This window comes from Protomyctophum bolini, assembly GCF_963924005.1.
Source record: "Protomyctophum bolini genome assembly, chromosome: 22".
Classification (NCBI taxonomy): Eukaryota; Metazoa; Chordata; class Actinopteri; order Myctophiformes; family Myctophidae; genus Protomyctophum; species Protomyctophum bolini.
In genome coordinates this window covers 33,833,342-33,858,800 of record NC_137883.1, presented here as the reverse complement: position 1 = coordinate 33,858,800, position 25,459 = coordinate 33,833,342, and the positions used below count along the sequence as shown (strand labels likewise).

The 25,459-nt window shown below is 46.3% G+C and overlaps 1 protein-coding gene across 1 annotated transcript; it reads left to right on the top strand.

Moving 5' to 3' along the window:
* Window positions 1-157: 157 nt before the first annotated feature.
* suds3 (SDS3 homolog, SIN3A corepressor complex component) lies at window positions 158-17,286 on the top strand. The gene is made up of 12 exons (XM_080756136.1): window positions 158-320; window positions 5,676-5,745; window positions 6,653-6,708; window positions 7,542-7,613; window positions 7,869-7,888; window positions 8,159-8,315; window positions 10,764-10,870; window positions 11,883-11,939; window positions 12,043-12,064; window positions 13,089-13,194; window positions 15,003-15,087; window positions 15,496-17,286. Exons 1-12 carry the CDS (start codon window positions 209-211, stop codon window positions 15,592-15,594), a joined length of 963 nt encoding a protein of 320 aa, XP_080612262.1. The 5' UTR covers window positions 158-208; the 3' UTR covers window positions 15,595-17,286.
* Window positions 17,287-25,459: the final 8,173 nt, after the last annotated feature.

Here is a 25,459-nt window from a genome sequence, read left to right as displayed (position 1 = left end):
ATCGTCGGACAGCTCCGACCTGGTCCTGGCAGTTGTAGGCGCTGTTCCAAGCGAAGCCCCAGTGTGTGTGTGTGTATGTGTGTGTATGTGTGTGTGCAAAAAAACCAAAACACAAATAAGATTGTTGTTTATTTTGGACGTTTTGTTTACATGTTTATTTTGGACGTTTTGTTTACATTCTGTACACGGTACGGCTGCTATTATAATAATGGCCTCAACGCTGCTGTCGCCCATGGTGGATTATTACAACGACGAGGAGGAGGTGGATAGCGTGGAGGACGAGGAGGATCACAGCTTCAGAGGGAGAGACTCTGAAGAAGGTAGAGAAAATACAAAAAAATACAACAACAACCAACCCGAACAAACCTAACAACCCCGAAGCAACCGAACGTGGGCTCAGACTACTTGCTGGACACACGGAATTATTAATGTTAATACAACTTGTGTAATAAAAGGTTTAATACGCGTCTGGTACTACTCTGCTCGCTGCGTCTGGGAGTTTTTTAAATAAGAGGTAAAAAAAAAAAACATAACAACACCGCCCCGCTAGATGTTTAAAACGCGCTAAAACGATGTTTTGGCTGGCTGAGGTTTGATTGAAAGTGAAACCCGCTGGAAATTAAATCACCAATGTCTTTAAAAAGACAAACTTTAACGGATCATGTATGATAAATAGTAAATACTCCCAGTGTGTTTATTTTCCATTTTCTCAATTCGAAATTACGTTATTTTTTTCTTTTATTTTTTTACATTTTATCTCGCGGTTTTGAGTTATATATGACCGACGAAAAGCCTGTCCTCTCGCGTGGCTGGCTTTAAATAAATGTGTTCATTTCAAGACACATTGCACGATTCGTTTTAAATTAATAATAAAAATAAATCCTAAACAAATAAATAAAATAAAAGACGAAAGAACAGATCTACAATATTAACCTAACAATGCGACGCGTTTATTAGCGTGTAGATGTAGAATGTAGATATGTTATTTATTATATTAATAATTATTAATATTTTTTTTGCCAACAACTCGGCTGCTTATCTTTCGTTCCCAGCGATGGGGAGAGTATTACACGAGCACCACACACACACACTGTCTCTCTCTCTCTCTCTCTCACACAGACACACACACACAGCAGCACCGCAAAGTCCGCAACCGAAACAACCTTCTCCCCTCTGCTCGCGTGCCGTCAGTGTGTGTGTGTGTGTCCTCCGTCCTTTAAACCACCACACCACCACTATGACTGCATGAGAGAGACACACAGGACAGGACGCTGTCCGGGAGAGAGGATGACATGACAGCGATGCGAGGTATTATTGCTTTGGTTAGTTTTGTTAGACAAAACTACCCTACTAAACTAACTCCATTTTGGTCGTTTATTAGAGCCGATATTATATAGGATCCAATTATTTTCACGGACCGTCCCGGCCGGCCTGCCTGGCCTGCACGGTTGGTTTACCTGTTCGTCGTGGGTTTTTTTTAACATGATCAATGGAGCTAAAAAAAGAAGGGTTTCGATGCAGCTGGTGGCTAAGTTGAAGCTAACACCGGCCGGGGCACGTCCCTTCGGACGGACCCGACGCTGCTGCTAGCTGGCTGGGCTGGCCTGTCCGGCTGCTGGTCACCGAAAAGGTGCTGTGTCAGCTCTGTGCCTGCCCTGCCGGCCGGCTGGGGGCCTGGCCTTCTTTCTTAACGTGTACCACCGGCGTCGTCTTTTATTATTGCCGTGTTTTATGTTTCTAAAACGTGGCTGATGATCAAACTAAACTTGGGCCCGGTGGTGGCGAGTTGTTTAGTTAGTGTCGTGTTGTTCTGTCGGCCCCTGTTTCTGTTCTGTTGGCGTCGATCGACTGCCTGCCTGACTCCGTCCACTCCTCGCACCGCCTTCCCTTCCTTCCACTCCTCGCTAAATGGTAACATGCTAACGTTAGCAACGAGAGCTGCTGCTGCAGGCTGGCTGAGCTGGCTGGGCAGCTGGCTGGCTGGGACACGGAAGAGTTGGAGAGAGACTCTAATTGGAGAGAGACTTTAATCCCACCGACCCGGCCCGGCGTCCTCCTCCTCCTCCATGCGGCAGACAGACCCACGGTCGGCCTTGACAGAGACATCTACCGTTAGGGGACCGTGGTGGAAGTGCAGGGTCTGGGATGACGACGTCTCAAAGAAGGTTGGGTGTTTTTTGTCAGAGTGATAATGGGGTGATAATATAGTTTTGGGGGATGTGTCATCATCTCATCTCTACGTGGATCATTCTGAACTGTCAAGATGAAAAACGGCCGCAGGGCCGGTTGGTTGCCACGCACCGCACGTTGTGTGGATTCACGCGCTGTCCTGTGACTCCGAGTCCTGTCTGTCTCTTCAACTTCATCTCAGCGTTGTAGGCCCGGTGTGGTGCCGTGCCGTTGGCAAGGCTGAAAGCCTCATTTATAGTAAGTTGCGTGCCGTTCGTTGTCGGGCTCAGTAAATGGCTGATCTATCTACTGAGCTTGTATATCTGCTATTTACTGCAATGCATGCAACTGAAGTATAAACCAGGCTTAGCTGCATTGGACTGGTAACAGACAGTGCTTCCAGGGCATGGATGGAGTGTGCAGGTGGTTGCACCCTGGCATGGTTTATGAGCTGACTGCATGATCTGCTGGCTCAGATCATTGCACAAGAAGGAAGCTGATTGGACACTGTACTGTGTGTTCTATCTTGTCTCTTTGACTCAGAGCCATCGAATAGAAGGGTTGCGATTATTGAGGGGGCATAAAACAGCACGGTCACGTGGTTCATTAATGTACTCGCGTGAGCCCATAGAGTCCAATGCATTCCGTAAACTTCCGATTGTTGTCCCCGTTCAATACTTCCGGTTGTCCCCATTCAATAGAAGTCTATGTAGGAGAGCCGCCATTGGACTGCAGGGTCCCATGAAGTGAACGGAGGTCACTCTACGGAGGTCACTCTATGGCTCTGCTTTGACACCTTGTCTTTGCTTCTCTGCAGACACCGAGGATGTAACTCTGTCCTACTCTATGGCTCTGCTTTGACATCTTGTCTTTGCTTCTCTGCAGACACCGAGGATGTAACTCTGTCCTACTCTATGGCTCTGCTTTGACACCTTGTCTTTGCTTCTCTGCAGACACCGAGGATGTAACTCTGTCCTACTCTATGGCTCTGCTTTGACATCTTGTCTTTGCTTCTCTGCAGACACCGAGGATGTAACTCTGTCCTACTCTATGGCTCTGCTTTGACATCTTGTCTGTGCTTCTCTGCAGACACCGAGGATGTAACTCTGTCCTACTCTATGGCTCTGCTTTGACATCTTGTCTTTGCTTCTCTGCAGACACCGAGGATGTAACTCTGTCCTACTCTATGGCTCTGCTTTGACATCTTGTCTGTGCTTCTCTGCAGACACCGAGGATGTAACTCTGTCCTACTCTATGGCTCTGCTTTGACATCTTGTCTTTGCTTCTCTGCAGACACCGAGGATGTAACTCTGTCCTACTCTATGGCTCTGCTTTGACATCTTGTCTGTGCTTCTCTGCAGACACCGAGGATGTAACTCTGTCCTACTCTATGGCTCTGCTTTGACATCTTGTCTTTTCTCTGCAGACACCGAGGATGTAACTCTGTCCTACTCTATGGCTCTGCTTTGACATCTTGTCTTTTCTCTGCAGACACCGAGGATGTAACTCTGTCCTACTCTATGGCTCTGCTTTGACATCTTGTCTTTTCTCTGCAGACACCGAGGATGTAACTCTGTCCTACTCTATGGCTCTGCTTTGACATCTTGTCTTTTCTCTGCAGACACCGAGGATGTAACTCTGTCCTACTCTATGGCTCTGCTTTGACATCTTGTCTTTTCTCTGCAGACACCGAGGATGTAACTCTGTCCTACTCTATGGCTCTGCTTTGACATCTTGTCTTTTCTCTGCAGACACCGAGGATGTAACTCTGTCCTACTCTATGGCTCTGCTTTGACATCTTGTCTTTTCTCTGCAGACACCGAGGATGTAACTCTGTCCTACTCTATGGCTCTGCTTTGACATCTTGTCTTTTCTCTGCAGACACCGAGGATGTAACTCTGTCCTACTCTATGGCTCTGCTTTGACATCTTGTCTTTTCTCTGCAGACACCGAGGATGTAACTCTGTCCTACTCTATGGCTCTGCTTTGACATCTTGTCTTTTCTCTGCAGACACCGAGGATGTAACTCTGTCCTACTCTATGGCTCTGCTTTGACATCTTGTCTTTTCTCTGCAGACACCGAGGATGTAACTCTGTCCTACTCTATGGCTCTGCTTTGACATCTTGTCTTTTCTCTGCAGACACCGAGGATGTAACTCTGTCCTACTCTATGGCTCTGCTTTGACATCTTGTCTTTTCTCTGCAGACACCGAGGATGTAACTCTGTCCTACTCTATGGCTCTGCTTTGACATCTTGTCTTTTCTCTGCAGACACCGAGGATGTAACTCTGTCCTACTCTATGGCTCTGCTTTGACATCTTGTCTTTTCTCTGCAGACACCGAGGATGTAACTCTGTCCTACTCTATGGCTCTGCTTTGACATCTTGTCTTTTCTCTGCAGACACCGAGGATGTAACTCTGTCCTACTCTATGGCTCTGCTTTGACATCTTGTCTTTTCTCTGCAGACACCGAGGATGTAACTCTGTCCTACTCTATGGCTCTGCTTTGACATCTTGTCTTTTCTCTGCAGACACCGAGGATGTAACTCTGTCCTACTCTATGGCTCTGCTTTGACATCTTGTCTTTTCTCTGCAGACACCGAGGATGTAACTCTGTCCTACTCTATGGCTCTGCTTTGACATCTTGTCTTTTCTCTGCAGACACCGAGGATGTAACTCTGTCCTACTCTATGGCTCTGCTTTGACATCTTGTCTTTTCTCTGCAGACACCGAGGATGTAACTCTGTCCTACTCTATGGCTCTGCTTTGACATCTTGTCTTTTCTCTGCAGACACCGAGGATGTAACTCTGTCCTACTCTATGGCTCTGCTTTGACATCTTGTCTTTTCTCTGCAGACACCGAGGATGTAACTCTGTCCTACTCTATGGCTCTGCTTTGACATCTTGTCTTTTCTCTGCAGACACCGAGGATGTAACTCTGTCCTACTCTATGGCTCTGCTTTGACATCTTGTCTTTTCTCTGCAGACACCGAGGATGTAACTCTGTCCTACTCTATGGCTCTGCTTTGACATCTTGTCTTTTCTCTGCAGACACCGAGGATGTAACTCTGTCCTACTCTATGGCTCTGCTTTGACATCTTGTCTTTTCTCTGCAGACACCGAGGATGTAACTCTGTCCTACTCTATGGCTCTGCTTTGACATCTTGTCTTTTCTCTGCAGACACCGAGGATGTAACTCTGTCCTACTCTATGGCTCTGCTTTGACATCTTGTCTTTTCTCTGCAGACACCGAGGATGTAACTCTGTCCTACTCTATGGCTCTGCTTTGACATCTTGTCTTTTCTCTGCAGACACCGAGGATGTAACTCTGTCCTACTCTATGGCTCTGCTTTGACATCTTGTCTTTTCTCTGCAGACACCGAGGATGTAACTCTGTCCTACTCTATGGCTCTGCTTTGACATCTTGTCTTTTCTCTGCAGACACCGAGGATGTAACTCTGTCCTACTCTATGGCTCTGCTTTGACATCTTGTCTTTTCTCTGCAGACACCGAGGATGCCAGTGAAACAGACCTGGCCAAGCATGATGAGGATGACTATGTGGAAATCAAAGAACAGTAAGTGTGTGTCTTTGTCATTAAGTAAGTGATATGATGCAGACAACCTGTTATTAAACGGTATTCAAATATAAAGTACTAGCTACAGGTGCCACGGGATGTTAGAATTTTCCTGGTACGGTTATATTGGCATTCTGCGTTGTTTATCCGAGCTGTTGTTTTTTTTCCGGCCAAAAGGCTTTCAACTACGCGCCCCATATCGGTGGAAAAATGTGCTGCACTCTGAAACACTGGGTGTGTTCGATATAGGCACGCTGACCGCACTGCCAATACAAACTATTGGGCAAGTGCATTCCCCCGCTGTCCAACTGAGTTTTCTGAACGCACACTGTTTGTGCCGGGGCGCTCGGATAAAAATGCCTTTTATTATTAAACAACGTGGAACGCAGCAGTGCTAATCGCTGTACCAGGAAATGTCTTAACGCCCGTGGCACGTGTGGTGAGAGTACTTTATATTTGAAATCTGAACGTTTTATGTAACATGTTTGTAAATGGTGCGATCCCAAAAACAGCCCTGAAACAGCCCATCAACTTACACCTATGTTTGAGCATGGATTTCATTTTCCCAGTGTGAAGTCTGCTCTACCCCACACTGCTTTGAGTCCAAACGTAAATTCCATTTAAATACAAAGCCATTCTGAGGCTTTGTTTGTTTTGAGATATTTCAGTACCGTACCTGTTACCATGGTATTAAGGAGGATGTTTAAAATCCAACCCGCATGCCACTCGATAGAAGATTTCATGGAATTATTCTCAAACCGCACCTGAGAAAGCGTTTTATTTTGGGGCAGTGTAAAAGTGATTGAAATGGAATAGAACATTATTAAGTAGGAGAGCGGCGTGAGTGTCTTGCTGCCGTTGCAGACGGTGAACGAGTTCATCTCTCTGATCCATGTTTGTGTTGCAGGATGTACCAAGACAAACTGGCCTCTTTGAAAAGACAGTTGCAGCAATTACAAGAAGGTAGGTAATCCTAGACGCGTTTCTCTTTTTGTTTTGCACTCCCATTGATTTATTTCATTCATCCATTTCAGACCTGATGCCAGATTCTACAAATGTTTTCTGGAGAAACCTATGTTTTCTTCTATATCCGTGTTTCTTCAAGCTATTTCATGTCAAGGACCCCCAGAAATATAATGTTATTGGCTGCAGACTCAAAGACTCTGCTAAAACACACCCTAAACAGGCCTTAATATCTAGCGGAAACCCCACCAATAAGTCCTTATCCGACACAAATTAACTAATCTTTCTCAGCCGTACTTGTGAAAGCATGCAGCTTTCACAAGTGTGCCCATAAAAGATGAGGAAAAGGATTAAGAATTCGCTGGCATTTCACATTGCAAAAGAGCTATTATTTCCAAAAAAATGATAAGAAATTAATTTGGATAATGGTAATGGAGATATTGTAGAAGTTGTCACTTTATTAATCCCAAAGTTTGGAGTTCATTCCCAATAGCAGACTTTATTCCTATGGGCTGTGGCTATAATACAAAAAAAAATAACGAAAAAGAACGATAATAGAACGAGTTCATTTTTAAATGTTTGACCTGTGAACTGAACTAGTTCATTAAAAAAAAAAGAACTTTCCCAACACTGCTTAAAACACCACAAGGGGTTCCCGTCCTGAATTGGTTAACAGTGATTTTCCAGAATAGATCCAGTGGATAGATAGTCCAGTGGGTCGGTGGTGCTGTGTTCCTGCAGCAACATCTTCTACCAGTTTTATGCAGATAATGATCTGGGAATTCACCAGGACAATAACGTCAGTTTAGTAAAAGGTTACATTGGCGTTGCAGGAACGCTACAAGAGTACCAGAAGAGAATGAAGAAGTTGGACCAGCAGTACAAAGAGAGACTCCGCAACGCGGGTAAGGTTTCAGTAACACTGAGAGAACACGACGTTGACGTTTTACACACACATACCACCATGTTGGATCTGTTTACACACACATACCACCATGTTGGATCTGTTTACACACACATACCACCATGTTGGATCTGTTTACACACACATACCACCATGTTGGATCTGTTTACACACACATACCACCATGTTGGATCTCTTTGCTGATGTTTTGTTAACAGAGACACTCACACCATTTTCATCTCTTCTGTCTTCGCAGATCTGTTCCTCCAGCTTGAGGTAAGCACCGTTCGTTCATGCTGCAGTTTATGGCACTCCACGTTTCACAGTTGCAATTGTGACTTGTTGTTGTAACACCTCAGCTAGTCTCTTTTAAGTTGTGTACAGGAGCATTCATGAGCAATAACACCAGAGACTCCTGAATGAACCGTTTTCTATCTAGCAGCAATTGGACTGCTGAACAAGATTTTTTTATTAGATTTTTTATTTTATTCTGACCTCTTTCCGCCGTGTCTCTGCGCTCCCTCCCCCCCCCCCCCCCCCCTCCAGACAGAGCAGGTGGAGAGGAACTACATCAAGGAGAAGAAGGCCGCCGTGAAGGAGTTTGACGACAAGAAGGTCGAGTTGAAAGAGAACTTAATCGCTGAGCTGGAGGAGAAGAAGAAGATGATTGAGAACGAGAAGTTGACGATGGAGCTGACAGGCGGTACGTGGGGGGGGGGGGTGACCAGAGGGGGGCGTCAGGGGGTCAACCGACATGTCCGTACACAGAGAAAAAAGCCGGCAAAGTTGCGTCCTAAAACAGAAGCCAGTGTGGTTGAGTGAAAACAAACGGTGCGGGGGCGGTGCCCTAGCAACGGTGCATAGCAACTGGAGAGGTGAAAAAATGAAACACAGCGAGGCCAACGGTGTGTTTCATAAACCAACGCATGGCGCAACATGAATAAATCAGGACGCGTATACGCTGTCCTACGGTCCTACTAAAATATACATGTTCTGCAGTGACTCAAATAGCCCTAAACCACACCAAAGGGTCAAGGCGGTTTTTAGCGTTGTCCTGTGGTGTGTCTTGTTGCACGTTGACCCACGTCGACCCTAGTGATTCAATGGCCCCAAACCACACCAAAGGGTCGAGACGGTTTCAGCGTTAACTCCTTGCAACCGTTTGGACCCAAGGAGTTGCATGGTGACACTTTGGTAATCATCATGTCTCCCTCCGGGGTTGTCCTGGGATGCAATATTGTACTCTGTACTGTATGTCGTTGAAGTAAGACTCATAAAATGTCCCTGGGACCCATCTCTAAAGGATCACCCCTGGGTCCTGGGGACCCATCTAAAGGATCACCCCTGGGTCCCGGGACCCATCATCACATTGAAAACATATTTACATCAGTGGTTCTGAGTTGTTGTGATTAGTGCCGTACGAGTGCATAAGCACTCTGTTGCAGCCATTATATTTGGGGAAACCAGATATTGCTGCAAATTGGGTTTTGATGTTGGCAATTAGTATAAAATGGAAATGTACCTTTTGGCAATCTTTTACAACACAGTGTATAACGGACAGTTTTAATTAAAGGGACACTTCACCCTTTTTGCAAAAAAATATATGTTAATGACGTTTAGAAGCTTTAGATCACTTTCCTGGGGGTCTTTATGTGTGTAATATGTGGTTTTAGATATTTTAGATTGTAGCAGTGAGCCTTTTGTCTCTGATGTCATGGACACTGGGCTCACTTCCTTCCTGGACTACATGTTGTCTCAGTAAGACAGCTCTCCCCCCTATCCACAAGGAGGAGCAGTGCACCAAATAATTATGGGAATTGTAGTCCAGGAACGTAGTGAGACCAGTGTCCATGACATCAGAGACAACAGGCTCACTGCTACAATCTAAAATATCTAAAACCACATATTACACACATAAATACCCCCAGGAAAGTGATCTAAAGCTTCTAAACGTCATTAACATATATATATGTTTTTGCAAAAAGGGTGAAGTGTCCCTTTAAACACGGCTAAAATACATATAATTTAATACTCATAAAAATCATTTCAGTAGCAGCTGTATTCATGGTCTGGCCGGGAGTGTTATATTTTTAAATTCCCTTTTTAGTATTAGTAAGTGGTAATGTGGTAGTGGTAATAACTGGTATGACCACAGCAGAGAGACTGTTGGTTTAGCAGTGATGTACGAGGGCTTTCACGTCTAGTGATTTTTACTAGTTGACTAATTGCCTAGTTTACTAGTCGACTAGTTGTTTAACTAGGCCTACCTATTATGTAAAAAAATAGGTAGGCTTAGTTTTTAATTTTTTATACTAGTTGTACATGACTATAAGTATAATCTAGCTGATCTTGAGTCCTACAAAAACTAGTCAACAAGGTCAGACTAGTGGATTTACTAGTCCACTAGTTGCTTAAAGCCCTTTGTACTGTGATTGTGTTATGTTGGATCTTAATCTGCTATCACCTACTGGTGGAAGTTCTGGAAGTTGTGTATACACCCCGGCATGTGATAGAGTGACAGTTGGTTTGTGTATCTTGTCTGTGACCACAAACGGAACAGAGCAAGCTAAGATTTAGAATCTTGAAGTCTCCCCTTCCCCCACAGTACAGTACATACCGTACCATCTGTAGTGGTTGTTTAAGTCCCAGAGTGTCCAATGTTCTGTTACGTGCTCACGTCTCAGACAGTGGCCTTGTGGTTAGAGTGTCCGCCCTGAAACTGGGAGGTCGGGGGTTCGATCCCCGGGCCGGGACATATACCAAACAAAGACTGTAAAAATGGGACCCAATTAAATGCCTCCCTGCTTGGCACTCGGCATCACTGGGTTGGATTCGGGCGGTCAAATCAACTAATGATTTCCGAGCGCGCCGCACGCTGCAGCTCACCACTCCAAGAGAGATGGGTCAAATGCGGAGAACAAATTTCGGGGTGCATACTTAGTTTAGACTAGTCATTGGCTAGACATGGTTTAAGGTTAGGTTTAGGTGTGCTGCCCCGTGGGAGGTTAGGGTGAGGGTTGTAGTTGTAGGACTAATGACTGGTCTAACCAATGACTAGTCTAAAGTAAAAAACTGTCTAAACTAAGTACTGCACCCCAAATTTCACTGCGGTAACGTGTGACTAATCGTAAAACTTTGACTCTCTGAACAGATTCCATGGAGGTGAAACCCATCATGACCAGGAAGCTGCGGAGGCGACCCAACGACCCCGTCCCCATTCCAGACAAACGACGAAAACCTGCACCTGATATCCTTTACATCACCTTTAAACCTTTACATAACCTTTAAACCTATAAACCTGCACCTGATATCCTTTACATAACCTTTAAACCTTTACATAACCTTTAAACCTATAAACCTGCACCTGATATCCTTTACAGCAGTGGTTCCCAAACTTTTTCATGTCAAGGACCCCCAAATTGACACTAATTAGCCCGCGGACCCCCATTAGAAAATATATTCCAGAGACCAGTGATTCTCAACCCGGAACCAAACGGATTCAGAGTTACAGACCCATAAGGGTCCATTTGGTTCCTAACTATCATTTAGCTGGGGACCCCCTGGAACTCCCTGAAGTACCCCTGGGGGTCCCCGGACCCCACTTTGGGAACCACTGCTTTACAGAACCTCTGCACGCTTTCTGTTAAATCTATGCCCTACCACGTGATCATACTACACAGCGTCTAGTAGTAGGAGAGGCTGAACAAACAGTCAAAAAGCACACGCACATCTATACCTTTTAGGCTAGGTGCTGGATCAAAATGAAGTCGTATAAGAAATGAAAAGATCGGCACACCAATTCAGGCTCCCCAGTTTCTTTACTTTTAATCGGGCAACGTTTTTGGAGCCGCAGCCCTTCCTCAGACCTACTGCGGCCCGAAACGTTACCGGAGTAAAAGTAAAGAAACTGGGGAGCCTGAATTGGTGTGCATACTACAGCGTCTCACACTAAGTATGGGGAGCCTGAATTGGTGTGCATACTGCAGCGTCTCACACTAAGTAGCAGAGGCACAAGGTCCAAACGTGGCACGAAGCCACACGCTTTGAGATTTGTGGATTTTTCCTACTTTTGAATTTTAATCCTGAAAGGTCAGTTTTGGACATACTACAGTAGGAGGTGTCCACCCGACACGATAATGCGAAAAATATGTGCCCTGTGTGGCGTTCCCTAACGGACCTCACCCCAGTTAAATTACTATTATTACTATATATACTATATATTAATATTATTATTATTATTAAATATGTTCCTTAACTGACCTCACCCCAGTTAAATTACCTGCTAACGGATGATCAGATCACAGAAGACCTAAGAACACTGAATAAGGTAACTAAGGTAACTTTAAATACTGAAACACAAAGACACAAAGATTTATTTTCTCATTACATACTTTAATGTTTTAATGTTTCTCTACATATTCTCTTTGCAGCTGAAGTCACCAAAGCGTCCAGGTATGTCTGCATTACAGTCACAGTTAATTGTGTTGACCATAACAATGCTGAGGTTTATTCACAATACTGTACGTGCTTTTCTTTTCTTTTTAATGTTTTGAGCATTCACATGTGCTATGTGCATAACACTAATGTGTTCTATGTGTAAAGGGCCTTTCTGTGTGAAGTTTGCATGTTCTCCCCGTGTCCCTTAGGGTAGGTACCCTCACAAAAAACATGCAGTAATCCTGGTCACTAAACTGCCTCCCCCTGGCCAGCCAGGGCGCCTGATGGAGGGGAAAGGAACTGGTTGGAATAACGTGTTCCTTCCACGCGCTACGTCCAACCAGGGAAACTCCCCCCTGTCAGGTGTAAAGGAGCAACTTGGACACTCAGGCATGAAGGAAGCATGAGTTCAAGTCTGTTGCTCTCCCCTTGTCCCCCATATATGGGGACTAGGTTGGCGGAGGGTGTGTAGAGCCCAGGATCACATTAGATGATTGACACAGGGGTGAAAAATGGGTTACAAAATCATGGGATAAAAAATTATAAAAAAAGGTTCGCAACCGTGACTTCTCCGAGCAAAAAACGCCAATGTCTCGTTGAAAATAAACTACAGGCGCGTTTTATCACTCCATGTTTGCAAGGCCCTTTTATTCTCAATCTCAACTGATTAGAAATATGGGCTTGTTTTCTCAAATGCAGATATAAACAGATTATGACATAATATTATGAACACAACCTTTTAGACCGTAAGGAAATATTTCCCTATTGATTGAAAGATTAACTATTTCTAAAATGAATACAATATTTAAGGTGCTATTTTATTTGTAATTTTAGTAATATAGAGCAATTACAATCTATTAAGGCTACATAAGGATAACTCGCCAGGGATCCTTTTAACATCATGCACGTTTTTAATCAGTCGCGCATCTCGTAGCGCAACGAATCGAGCATTATTTCGTCATGCTTTTATCAATTGATTTACTCCTGGGTTTGACATGGTGGAGTACATTTATTTAACAGCCCCTCTCTCCTCTGCCAGTCTCCCCCTCCTCCCCAGAGCACCTCCCCACCACCCCCATGGAGAGCCCCTCCCAGCGCTACGAGGCCCGCATCGAGGAGGGGAAACTCTACTACGACAAAAGATGGTACGGGTCCTTTTTCAGCGTACATGAGTCAGGCTCACAGCCGTGTCTCCAGTGATTCTCTTAACCCATTTAGACCTGAGGACCATTCTACATCCTAAAAGTTTTCTGAAACCTATGTTTATATGTCAGTCGTTCTCAAACATCTTCATGTCAAGGACCCCAGAAATCTTGTGAAATTGGCTGCCGACCCCCATCTGAAAATATGTTGTTCTAGGGACCCCCCCAGAAGCAAAGACTTTAGTTAAAAACGTTCACTCTGAAAGAATATATATTCAAAGATTTGCACAACATTTTCACGATCTAAAAGAAATAGCAGACCTACAAGTTCATAGCGCGGCACTCGGTACTGCGCTATGAACTTGTAGGTCTGATATCTCCCCCCCCCCAAGCACCACTGGAGATCCCTGGACCCCTCTTTGAGAACCACTGACTCATGAACTCAAACAGGTGATCTTGGACTGTAATACTGTTTAATACCACTAGATGGCAACATATCACTTCAAGCACTTACAATTTGATGGTTGGTGTTTTTTTTGTTTTGTATTCTGCAGTCAGTGTGCAGACAGACAGTACAGGGATATTGGTGTACTACTTAAGTTAAGAGCTACTGGATAGCGAAGGGAGAATGTAATAGTCTAAGAAAGTGTCTGAATTATGTACAGTGCTGCAGTCTGCTTCTACAATAGAGACCTCGTTTGTTGTTTGATGTTTGGTGCAGCCTATCGGCACTGCATCTGAACAATACACTTACCCCTTTCATAAAGAGGAACTATATTCACATAGAAAGTATTGCTAAAGTGTGGTTGTTCAGTAACCGTCTGTCTCTCCAGCTATTTAGGCAATCTATTTAGGCAAAAATATATTCAGGCCGGAACACCAATGTGTATCAAATCAGCGAGAGTCCTCGTACAGGATACAAGACAAACCAGTGGAATTGGACGCGTCTCTATAAATCTCTATAAATTGAAACTAGATGAGAGTGAAATGTCTGGTTAAGAACTGCCTCTTTGTGGAGTTCAGTCCCTCCAGATGATTGGATATGTGTATCCTGGACCAGAACATTTAGTTTGTTTTCTATTTTTACCAAAGAGTTCAAGAGAGAAATGTATCTTTTTAAGGCAAACATTTCTTTACTCAAATCTTTGCTTCTGGGGACATAATATGTTCAGATGGGTGTGGGTGGGGGTCCGCAGCCCAAATACTAACAGTTTTGGCGGAGGAACCATGATATGGCGAACAGAATGTTTGGCGCAACATTTTTATTTTAGTTTCAGAATGTTTTAGTGTTTAGTCTAGTTTTAGTTGACTAAAATGTATTTTGTCTGGCCTTGATGCCGTCGTAATGACTGATTTTACACTTGCTGAAAATTTGGTCGTAGTTTTAGTCGAGGAAAACGACACTGTTAACCAGTGCCCAGTCACCTGCGATCGAAGGCAAGTTTACCCGTCAGGATCTGCCTCATTATCCCAGCAGCGTGCCTCATTAAACATCACATGTTGTGGTTGTCGGGCGGCGTCAACCTTCAGAGGCGGGGCTACTCCTCCCGGTGACAGTTGGGGGCTGAAAAAGAGTGTTTGTTTTGACATGGCTGTCAGATTACCTATTGTTAGAGCTGTCCCTGGGGGGGTTGAGTTATTCGTCTGTCTGGGTGCAATTATTTAGTATATATATATATATATATATATATGTGCAGTGAAACCATTCATAACGAATCCATAATCGTGCGTGTGTGCGTGTGCGTGTGTGTGTGTGTGTGTGTGTGTGTGTGTGTGTGTGTGTGTGTGTGTGTGTGTGTGTGTGTACACAGGTACCACAAGAGCCAGGCCATCTACTTGGAGTCCAAGGACAACACCAAAATCAGCTGTGTCATCAGCTCGGTGGGAACCAATGAGGTGAGTCTCGGCTACGACTACTGTCCGAGTCGCTGTTTGCAGGCGATGTCAGATTTTATCCCAATATAATTCTGTACAGCTGTTTGGCTGGGGAGATTAGCTTGGGTGGCAACACAGAGGAGAGACATGTCAGAGTGGTGCTCATTGGCAAGGGCTAATCCAATTCATTGCACCAAAACCAAAAAATACGTTTTCGCAGTGCCCAACAATCTGCCCACCCCGGGTACGGTAGGGGAACAAACAGCGTTCCAACGCCCTGACCATGATCTGGCATGGTGACATTAGCAGTAGAAAGGCATTAGCAGTAGGAATGCTAACGCCTGGTCTACAGTGAGCCATTTTGGCCGTAGAACGTGTGTTCTAAATTACCGTTTTTGAGGGATTTGTTCTTTTTTTTTCTCTCCTCAGATTTGGGTGAGGAAGACGAGCGACAGCACGAAGATGAGGATCTACCTGGGCCAGCTACAGAGGGGGGCGTTTGTCATCCGACGGCGGTCGGCCGCGTGAAACAGAACCTTCCCCATCACTTCCTGTCCGCTCATCCATCCATCCATCCATCCATCCTTTCCACCGCATCCTGCTCTTTCTGGTCGATATTGACGTGCAGTCTCCTCTCCGTCATTCCTTACCTCCCCCCCCCCCCTCACCCAGACTCTTTCACGCCCAAGGATGAGGTCTCTTGTTCAGCTCTTTCTTACCTTGTTGTTGTGTCAGCCAAGTAGGATCAGCAATCACTCCCTGTTCTCACCGCTACACTACAGGGCCTGCCTCTCTCTACCGGGCCTGCCTCTCTCTCTCTACCGGGCATGCCTCTCTCTACCGGGCCTGCCTCTCTCTCTCTACCGGGCCTGCCTCTCTCTACCGGGCCTGCCTCTCTCTCTCTACCGGGCCTGCCTCTCTCTACCGGGCCTGCCTCTCTCTACCGGGCCTGCCTCTCTCTCTCTACCGGGCCTGCCTCTCTCTACCGGGCCTGCCTCTCTCTCTCTACCGGGCCTGCCTCTCTCTACCGGGCCTGCCTCTCTCTACCGGGCCTGCCTCTTTACGTTTCTCTTCCTTTACGCAATCATTTCTCGTCTTATCCTGTTCACAGCAGGGGTCATCAGTCGAGTGTTCATTCATTTGAACACTCAGAGCTACAGGGGTCCTTAGAAAATATAACATTTGAGAACCACTAGTACTAGTTGGGACTAGTTGGACTTGACGTTCAGTAAGTGGGTGTTATGATCAGATTAAGAACATCATAAAGGTGTATGAAACAGAAGATCTAAAAGACCAAGTCTTTGCCGTGTACTGACATGTTGGTGACTCCTGTTTCACAGTCCTGGACTGGTATCGAGTCTTATTCTCCTTGGGCAGACCCTGAAGCCACATTCCAATACCCTAAAATCACTATACAGCACGGCGGTGTTCCGGGTAAATTGGTGACCTGCTGAAATATGTGACAATCACGTCACATAATAATGTAAGTGTCTGAATGTAAATAATCATTGCAGTTTCTTTTCATTAGCAGAGTTCAACCTAACAGTATTCAGGCCAAGTAAGTTGTGTGAAGTCAACAAGATGTTCACATATTTCGACCGATCACCAATTTCACCGTAATGTTGCCATGCTGGAGTGAGCGAGTGTGAGTGAGCGAGTGTGAGCGAGCGAGTGTGAGCGACCGAGTGTGAGCGACCGAGTGTGAGTGAGCGAGTGGCTGAGATTTTCGGGTTATTGGAATTTGGCTTTTCTCTTCTGGCATCATGTTGTCATGACGGCTTCCTCCTGTCCTGTCGTGGTGTTTTTCCACGGACACATTTTCTGTCACGTTGTTTTCTGAAGCGCAGCCCTGCGGTTGTCCACAGGGAGGCCATCTTTCTGCTGAGTGTTCTTTTTTTATTCTCAAGAATAAAAATGTAAATATGAAGCAATAATAATAGTATTGCTGCTGTTTGTTGCCTTAGTTTTTCTATAATCTTTAGCATCTGATGCTGTGGTTGATTCTAGAGTCTGTCTGGGAGCGTTCCATCTGTTCACCCAAAGGGTTTAGTTTAGTTAGAATACTTTGTACCGTCATCAATAATTATTGGAGGCTACATTTCATTCAGTTTTCAGTTTTTTCTTTGTTTTCTTTTGTACAATATTGTTGTGTTTTGAGAATCCAGTGTACCAGAAACGTGGTTTCTTTTTGGAAAAAAATAAATGTATATGGGTTTCTAATTTTGAATCTTTATTGTCATGTTATAACTTTAACCCATGTCTAACCAATGACTAGTCTAAACTAAGTATGCACCCCCACAACGTCACACACTTCACATCTTATGTAATTCAATACCAAATTTGACAATTTGGTATTAAAAAGGTCTTGGGTCATACAGAATGTGCAGACATGCCCTCTAGTGACTAGAGTCTAGTCTAAACTTTACTGTATGTTGTTGGTTTGTTTACTGTTGAGTGAGAAAACAATGGTGCATGCACATCTTGCTGGGGGACTGGCCTGGGGTCCCCGACCCCCAGTTTGGGAACCCCCTGCCTTAAAGCACACAAGGTTTGGTAATCATATTTGAACTGGCAGTGCAGTTTTAAGGCTGCTGTGTTTGTATTCAGATTGATTTGTGAACAGCGTCTACTTTACTGGACCTCACAACAAGCGTGTGATATTTTAAGGCGACGGCTGAAACAAAACTTGGCTTTATTATAATTTATACATTTCTGGGTACCTTGTTCTATGTCACGTGGCAGATTAAAGTCCCTGTGATAAATGGTGTGTGTATGTATATAGCCTAAAGGAGGGATATAGGACAACAACCCATTATCTGTTATTTGACCGTTGAATCACCTTATTGACTCGACCAAATGACCACTGATCACCCCGACGATAGAAACCCTAAATCACTCCCATCTCCTCTCGCCAGTGGTGGGAAAAAGTACTCCATTGTTTTACTTAAGTAAAAGTACCAATACTGCAATTTAGCACTGCTCCGTAAGTAAAAGTACGGAATTGAAAATGTGCTTGAGTAAAAGTACAAAAGTATCAGCATCAAAATGTACTCGTATTGCAGAATGTCCCTCAAAATGTGTACAAAGTCTATTGAAAATAGCAGATCTACAAGCTCACAATGGGTCGCGTCTGCTATTTTCAAATGGCCAAAAGGTGTAGGGTTGATGTGGTTAATGTATGTTTTCTAATCAAAATTTAAATCGCAAACTAGTAACTAGTAACTAAAGTTTAATTGTAGTGACGTAAAAGTACACATTTTGGCTCTGAGATGTAGTGGAGTAGAAGTAAAAGTACTGGAAATTGGTGAAACTTAATGACACGGTCTGTCAGGGAATGGCAATCACCGCCCCGCCCCCACCACGCTGCGCTAACGGCAGGGCTCTCTGTCCGTTTGTCGTGATGTGGAGGAGGAGGTCTTTGGACGACGGGATTGTTCAATCGTTAAAGCTGTGGCTTCAGAAATGAGGCGATGAATGGCTTTGCATTCTTGTTTCTCTCTGTGTTGCTCTCTGTGGCTGGCGGCCTCTAGTGGCCCTGGCTGTGGTCAAGGCCAGCACAATGAATGGTCGTCTACTATAAAGGGCCAATCGGATCTCTGTCCACCATGTCCTTTATTTACATTAAGTTGAACTCACTCTCTGTGAGGGTTGTCCTTGGCCGAGGCCAGGCCGGGCTGCACATTGTCACCACCGTGCAGGGAGCTCTCGCACTTGAATTCCATCGCTTTTTACTCCACAGACTAGTCCGTGACGTACAGAATGAGTCCTTGGACCTTTACCCGAGCGAGGGAGGGAGTTCAAGAGTCTCTGAGTCTTGTTCACGAGTAACTGAGGGGTCAGCCAGAGGGTCAGCCAGAGGGTCAGAGGTCAGCCAGAGAATCTGAGGTATTGCATGTGCTGTATAGCCTGTATGTATAGTGTACCGCAGCGCTGACCACAGATGAGCCAGAAGTCTCAGAATAAAATAAAACAGCGCCACATCCTCCCATCTTGGTGCTGAGCCAAACTGTTAAACTAACTAGCAGAAAAAGGTTCGCAACTCACTTTTGGTTTAATGCTCCATGTATTTTATTCACAATCACAGCAGGTCAGGACATGCAACGTTTCGACCGGTGTTGGTCTTTCTCAAGTAATACAACGAGGCAGCAGTTCCAGTCCCGGGACTGGAACTGCTGCCTCGTGCCACCAGATGAAGATGGATGGATGGATGGATGGATGGCCTTGCCACTCCCCGGAAAAGAACTGCTTTGAAAGTGAAGGATGCGACGCGTTATCCGTGAGGCCTGGTGGTCACAGCTTTATGGCACTTAGTCACATCTCTAAACACCATTTTAATTGATCTATAGGATCGATGGCTCATCTCCAGGGCCCTACTAGTACCCCTAGGGGCCCCTACAGGGCCCTACTAGTACATCACTGGGAGTGGGACCTTATAGTATAAGAGGCTTTTAGTTTTACTAGAATTTCGTGCGCGCTACGCGCGCACTCATCCCAGAGCTACTTCGCCACGCACTATGGGAAGAAATAATGACGCCATCGCGTCAGTATGTGTGCAGCAACGTACTCTACATGGCCAGGAAGTTTGAAGTGTTTACCTGTGTCCTACGGGGAGTTATTGGCGAAAATCTGACTTTTTTCAAAATGCGTATAATTTTACACCTGGAGTATATGTGTGCTGCATTTTTTTTCTTTGGTTTTGGTGAATAAAAATCCACATGGATGTCTTCATGCTTATGTTCTTCATTAGTTTGCATCGTGTTTAGACGGAATTCACGTTCATTCTGGTCTGTAAGCAACGGCAAAGAAAACGTGCAAAAGCGGGTCATTTGTAACATGTGTTACAAATGGTCCGCTTCCATTCAATGCCATTGTATGTAATATTTACATATTTGACATATTGGCCTATATTATATGTTCTAAATTTGTATTGTATTGTGTAGTGTATTCTAAAATTAGTTTAGGGTTGTATAACATTGTACAACTCAATCAATCAAACTTTTGTTTAATCAATGTATTGCCCCATTGTAAAAAAAGAAAAGCCCAAACTGGTACACCCGATACTATTTCATATTTCCCTTATGTTTGATACATTTTCTTATCACATCCATGGTATGAAAACAATGCTAAGGAGTTGCTTCAATGAAATATAATTGCTTTAAGTTGAAAACGATATGTTTAATAGTGTTTTTTAGCGTTGTTACATTTATCATGCATGCCGTTACAATTAATCCGATATGCGCAGCAAATGTAACACTGAAACAGCGTCCACGTTCGGTTTAATAACTCCCGACCTGTTTTATCAAAAAAATAACTTGAAGTGGTTTATGGTAGCTGACATGTGTAGGTCCGTTGCCTGAAAATATTACATGTGTAGCTAAACGGATCTCTGAGTAAAAAAATGAAACGTGCAAAATGTTACATCCTTGGCGGCTCTCCCCTATTAGTTTACTCACAGCACAGCACCGTCACTCCTGTCAGTTATTTCGTCCTAATGACTTGAAGTGGTTTATGGTAGCTGACATGTGTAGGTCCGTTGCCTGAAAATATTACATGTGTAGCTAAACGGATCTCTGAGTAAAAAAATGAAACGTGCAAAATATGTTCTAAAATGGTATTGTATTGTGTAGTGTATTCTAAAATTTGTTTAGGGTTGTATAACATTGTACAACTCAATCAATCAAACGTTTGTTTAATCAATGTATTGCCCCATTGAAAAAAAAGAAATGCCCAAACTGGTACACCCGATACTATGTAATATTTCCCTTATGTTTGATACATTTTCGTATCACATCCATGGTATGAAAACAATGCTAAGGAGTTGCTTCAATGAAATATAATTGCTTTAAGCTGAAAACGATATGTTTAATGTTGTTTTTTAGCGTTGTTACATTGATCATGCATGGCGTTACAATTAATCCGATATGCGCAGCAAATGTAACACTGAAACAGCGTCCACGTTCGGTTTAATAACTCCCGACCTGTTGTGTGTAAGTAGCGTGGTTAAAAGGCCGTGTGTTTCTGTTGTAAGCAACTCATGTTAGGTCTGCGCACACTGTATGTTGCTATGGCAACCTGTCATGAAATGCTGCTGACGTTAGCATGTGTGCTATCAGGCAAAAGCTGAGATAGATATGCAACTACTACTGGGGAAAATGTCATACAAAACACAACACCTAATTTCGGAATGTTATTGTGACCTATTGAGCACAAACAGACCATCATGATTTGCTTGCTGGACCTATAATTAATTTATTTGCATTAAATGTCCACTCGCCCATCCAAAACAAAAGCAAGATGGCTGCGACAGAGTGTGAGCTCGACGGACAGAACAGAGCTGGTGACGTAAGAGGCAGGGTGTTGCCAGGTTTGCGAATTGTAAGCGAGTTGTAGTGTATGTAAGTAGCGTGGTTTAAAGGGCTTGTTTGTGGGCTTGTTGGGCTTGTTTGTGACCGTGTTGGGGCAGCAGTGATTCCGTGTTCCGTGTAGGAAAACCTCATAAAAGTAATATTTGCAGAGTAAATAAGACACTTCAACGGCTTAAAAATAGCCTATGTCAGTTCGGGGAGCGTGCCGAATTTATTTTGCATATAGAGATGTGTGGTGAAAGTGTGGTTCGGTCGGAGATAGAGTTCCAAGAATGAGTATGGGTACCACTTCTCCCATGTATAGTAGATGGAGAGTTGGTTATGGTCTTGTTTGGTCTCTGTGCGTGCGTGCGTGCATGCTTGTGCGTGTGCATGTACATGTGCGTGTGTGTGTGTGTGTGTGTGTGTGTGTGTGTGTGTGTGTGTGTGCGTGTGTGCGTGCGTGCGTGCGTGATCTTAACACACACTTAGGAAATAAATTCTCATGTCTAGTACTGCGTCAATGGCTTGTATCTCGTCTGCCTCATCTGCCATCCTTACCTTAAACAAGCAGCACTTCACTCCCCCAGAGCCTTAAGTTAATTTGCTTTAAATCACCATCCGGGGAATGTTGCAGTCCGTGTAGGAAAGAGCACTCTCCGCATGCATATATATATAAGGCCAAGATTTAGCTCCATTTATATTAGATAGAATGTGAAGTTGGCTGTGCAACTACAGTATCTCTTTGGTCAGAGGGAGTCCATTTGGTTTCTCTCGGCCAGAACCCCTAGCCCCCCCCCCCCCACCATCCCCCCTTAGGTCAGTGGTTCCCAAAGTCCCAGGGGTCCTTGAGGGAGTTCCAGGGGGTCCCCAGCTAAATTATAGTTTGGAACCAAATGGACCCTTATGAGTATAGGGTCCATTTGGGCTTGGCATGGCTGATGACGGTGGAAGTGGGGATGTCGAGGATTCCCAGCTCAGTCAGTGTGGAATCTGATGACAGTGAGGTCGGATTGAGAGGTCATTTGAGGAAAATAGACGTTCGTAGGCTGGGAGAAGCGGCAGAGAGAGAGAGAGAGACTCCTGTTGGCTCTGGCATAAGAGAGAGAGAGACGGCAATTTCCGCAATTTCCACAATTTCCACAATTTCCAATTTCCGCTTTCCGCAATTTCCTCAATTTCCAATTTCCGCAATTTTCAATTTCCGCAATTTCCAATTTCCGCAATTTTCGCAATTTTCAATTTCCGCAATTAGCAATTTCCGCAATTTCCGCAATTTGCAATGACGACCTCTCATCCATTAATAAAATGGATTATTAATTATCGCATCTTTGATGTATTTACAAACTGGCGTCCCAGAGATAGAAATGCCATTAAATGGGGGTCCCTAGACTAATGCATGTCAACCTGGGGGTCCTTGAAATTAAACGGGTTGAGAATCACTGCTAGAGCCGTAAAAGATATATCTCTTATGGGGGTCCCTGGCATATCTTTTCAAATGGGGGGTCCACGGGGCTAATTAGTGTCAATTTGGGGGTCCTTGACCTGAAGAAGTTTTGGGAACCACTGCATTAGGCCATGGACACCCATTTGATCCCATTTTGATCTCTGGGACCCCCAATCCTCACTGTTAATTAATTGAACTGAGACAAGTTAAAAGAACACCAGACTTCTTGTGGTTAGAGTGTCCGCCCTGAAACTGGGAGGTCGGGGGTTCGATCCCCGGCTGGGTCATACCAAAAGACTGTAAAAATGGGACCCAATGCCTCCCTGCTTGGCACTCAGCATCAAAGGGTTGGATTGGGGGGTCAAATCAACTAATCAAAATGATTCCCGAGCGCGGCACGGCTGCAGCTCAGCGCTCCTTGGCTGCAGCTCACGGCTCCTTGGCTGCAGCTCAACCGCTCCTTGGCTGCAGCTCACGGCTCCTTGGCTGCAGCTCAACCGCTCCTTGGCTGCAGCTCACGGCTCCTTGGCTGCAGCTCACCGCTCCTTGGCTGCAGCTCAACCGCTCCTTGGCTGCAGCTCACCACTCCTTGGCTGCAGCTCACGTACCGCTCCTTGGCTGCAGCTCACCGCTCCTTGGCTGCAGCTCACGTATCGCTCCTTGGCTGCAGCTCAGCGCTCCTTGGCTGCAGCTCAGCGCTCCTTGGCTGCAGCTCACCGCTCCTTGGCTGCAGCTCACGTTTCTTGGCTGCAGCTCAGCGCTCCTTGGCTGCAGCTCAACCGCTCCTTGGCTGCAGCTCAACCGCTCCTTGGCTGCAGCTCAACCGCTCCTTGGCTGCAGCTCACGTACCGCTCCTTGGCTGCAGCTCACGGCTCCTTGGCTGCAGCTCACCGCTCCTTGGCTGCAGCTCAACCGCTCCTTGGCTGCAGCTCACCACTCCTTGGCTGCAGCTCACGTACCGCTCCTTGGCTGCAGCTCACCGCTCCTTGGCTGCAGCTCACGTATCGCTCCTTGGCTGCAGCTCAGCGCTCCTTGGCTGCAGCTCAGCGCTCCTTGGCTGCAGCTCACCGCTCCTTGGCTGCAGCTCACGTTTCTTGGCTGCAGCTCAGCGCTCCTTGGCTGCAGCTCAACCGCTCCTTGGCTGCAGCTCAACCGCTCCTTGGCTGCAGCTCAACCGCTCCTTGGCTGCAGCTCACGTACCGCTCCTTGGCTGCAGCTCACGTACCGCTCCTTGGCTGCAGCTCAACCGCTCCTTGGCTGCAGCTCACGTATCACTCCTTGGCTGCAGCTCACCGCTCCTTGGCTGCAGCTCACGTATCGCTCCTTGGCTGCAGCTCAGAGCTCCTTGGCTGCAGCTCAACCGCTCCTTGGCTGCGGCTCAGCGCTCCTTGGCTGCAGCTCACGGCTCCTTGGCTGCGGCTCACCGCTCCTTGGCTGCAGCTCAGCGCTCCTTGGCTGCAGCTCACCGCTCCTTGGCTGCAGCTCACCCGCTCCTTGGCTGCAGCTCAGCGCTCCTTGGCTGCAGCTCACCGCTCCTTGGCTGCAGCTCAGCGCTCCTTGGCTGCAGCTCAGCGCTCCTTGGCTGCAGCTCACGTATCACTCCTTGGCTGCAGCTCACCGCTCCTTGGCTGCAGCTCAGCGCTCCTTGGCTGCAGCTCACGTATCGCTCCTTGGCTGCAGCTCAGCGCTCCTTGGCTGCAGCTCAGCGCTCCTTGGCTGCAGCTCAGCGCTCCTTGGCTGCAGCTCAACCGCTCCTTGGCTGCAGCTCACCGCTCCTTGGCTGCGGCTCACCTGCTCCTTGGCTGCAGCTCACCGCTCCTTGGCTGCGGCTCAGCGCTCCTTGGCTGCAGCTCAGCGCTCCTTGGCTGCAGCTCAGCGCTCCTTGGCTGCAGCTCAACCGCTCCTTGGCTGCAGCTCACCGCTCCTTGGCTGCGGCTCACCTGCTCCTTGGCTGCAGCTCACCGCTCCTTGGCTGCGGCTCAGCGCTCCTTGGCTGCAGCTCACCGCTCCTTGGCTGCGGCTCAACGCTCCTTGGCTGCAGCTCAGCGCTCCTTGGCTGCAGCTCACGTATCGCTCCTTGGCTGCGGCTCAGCGCTCCTTGGCTGCAGCTCAGCGCTCCTTGGCTGCAGCTCACGTATCGCTCCTTGGCTGCGGCTCAGCGCTCCTTGGCTGCAGCTCACGTATCGCTCCTTGGCTGCGGCTCAGCGCTCCTTGGCTGCAGCTCAGCGCTCCTTGGCTGCAGCTCAACCGCTCCTTGGCTGCGGCTCAACGCTCCTTGGCTGCAGCTCAGCGCTCCTTGGCTGCAGCTCACGTATCGCTCCTTGGCTGCGGCTCAGCGCTCCTTGGCTGCAGCTCACGGCTCCTTGGCTGCGGCTCACCGCTCCTTGGCTTCAGCTCAGCGCTCCTTGGCTGCAGCTCACGTATCACTCCTTGGCTGCAGCTCACCGCTCCTTGGCTGCAGCTCAGCGCTCCTTGGCTGCGGCTCACCGCTCCTTGGCTGCAGCTCAGCGCTCCTCGGCTGCAGCTCACCGCTCCTTGGCTGCAGCTCACGTATCACTCCTTGGCTGCAGCTCACCGCTCCTTGGCTGCAGCTCAGCGCTCC

Excerpts from the sequence above, each read along its gene's own strand:
- suds3 (XM_080756136.1), top strand. The coding sequence starts at position 209 with ATGGCCTCAACGCTGCTGTCGCCCATGGTGGATTATTACAACGACGAG. Across the intron at positions 321-5,675 it reads AGGGAGAGACTCTGAAGAAG|ACACCGAGGATGCCAGTGAA; the intron begins GTAGAGAAAATA and ends TTTTCTCTGCAG. Across the intron at positions 13,195-15,002 it reads CTCTACTACGACAAAAGATG|GTACCACAAGAGCCAGGCCA; the intron begins GTACGGGTCCTT and ends GTGTGTACACAG.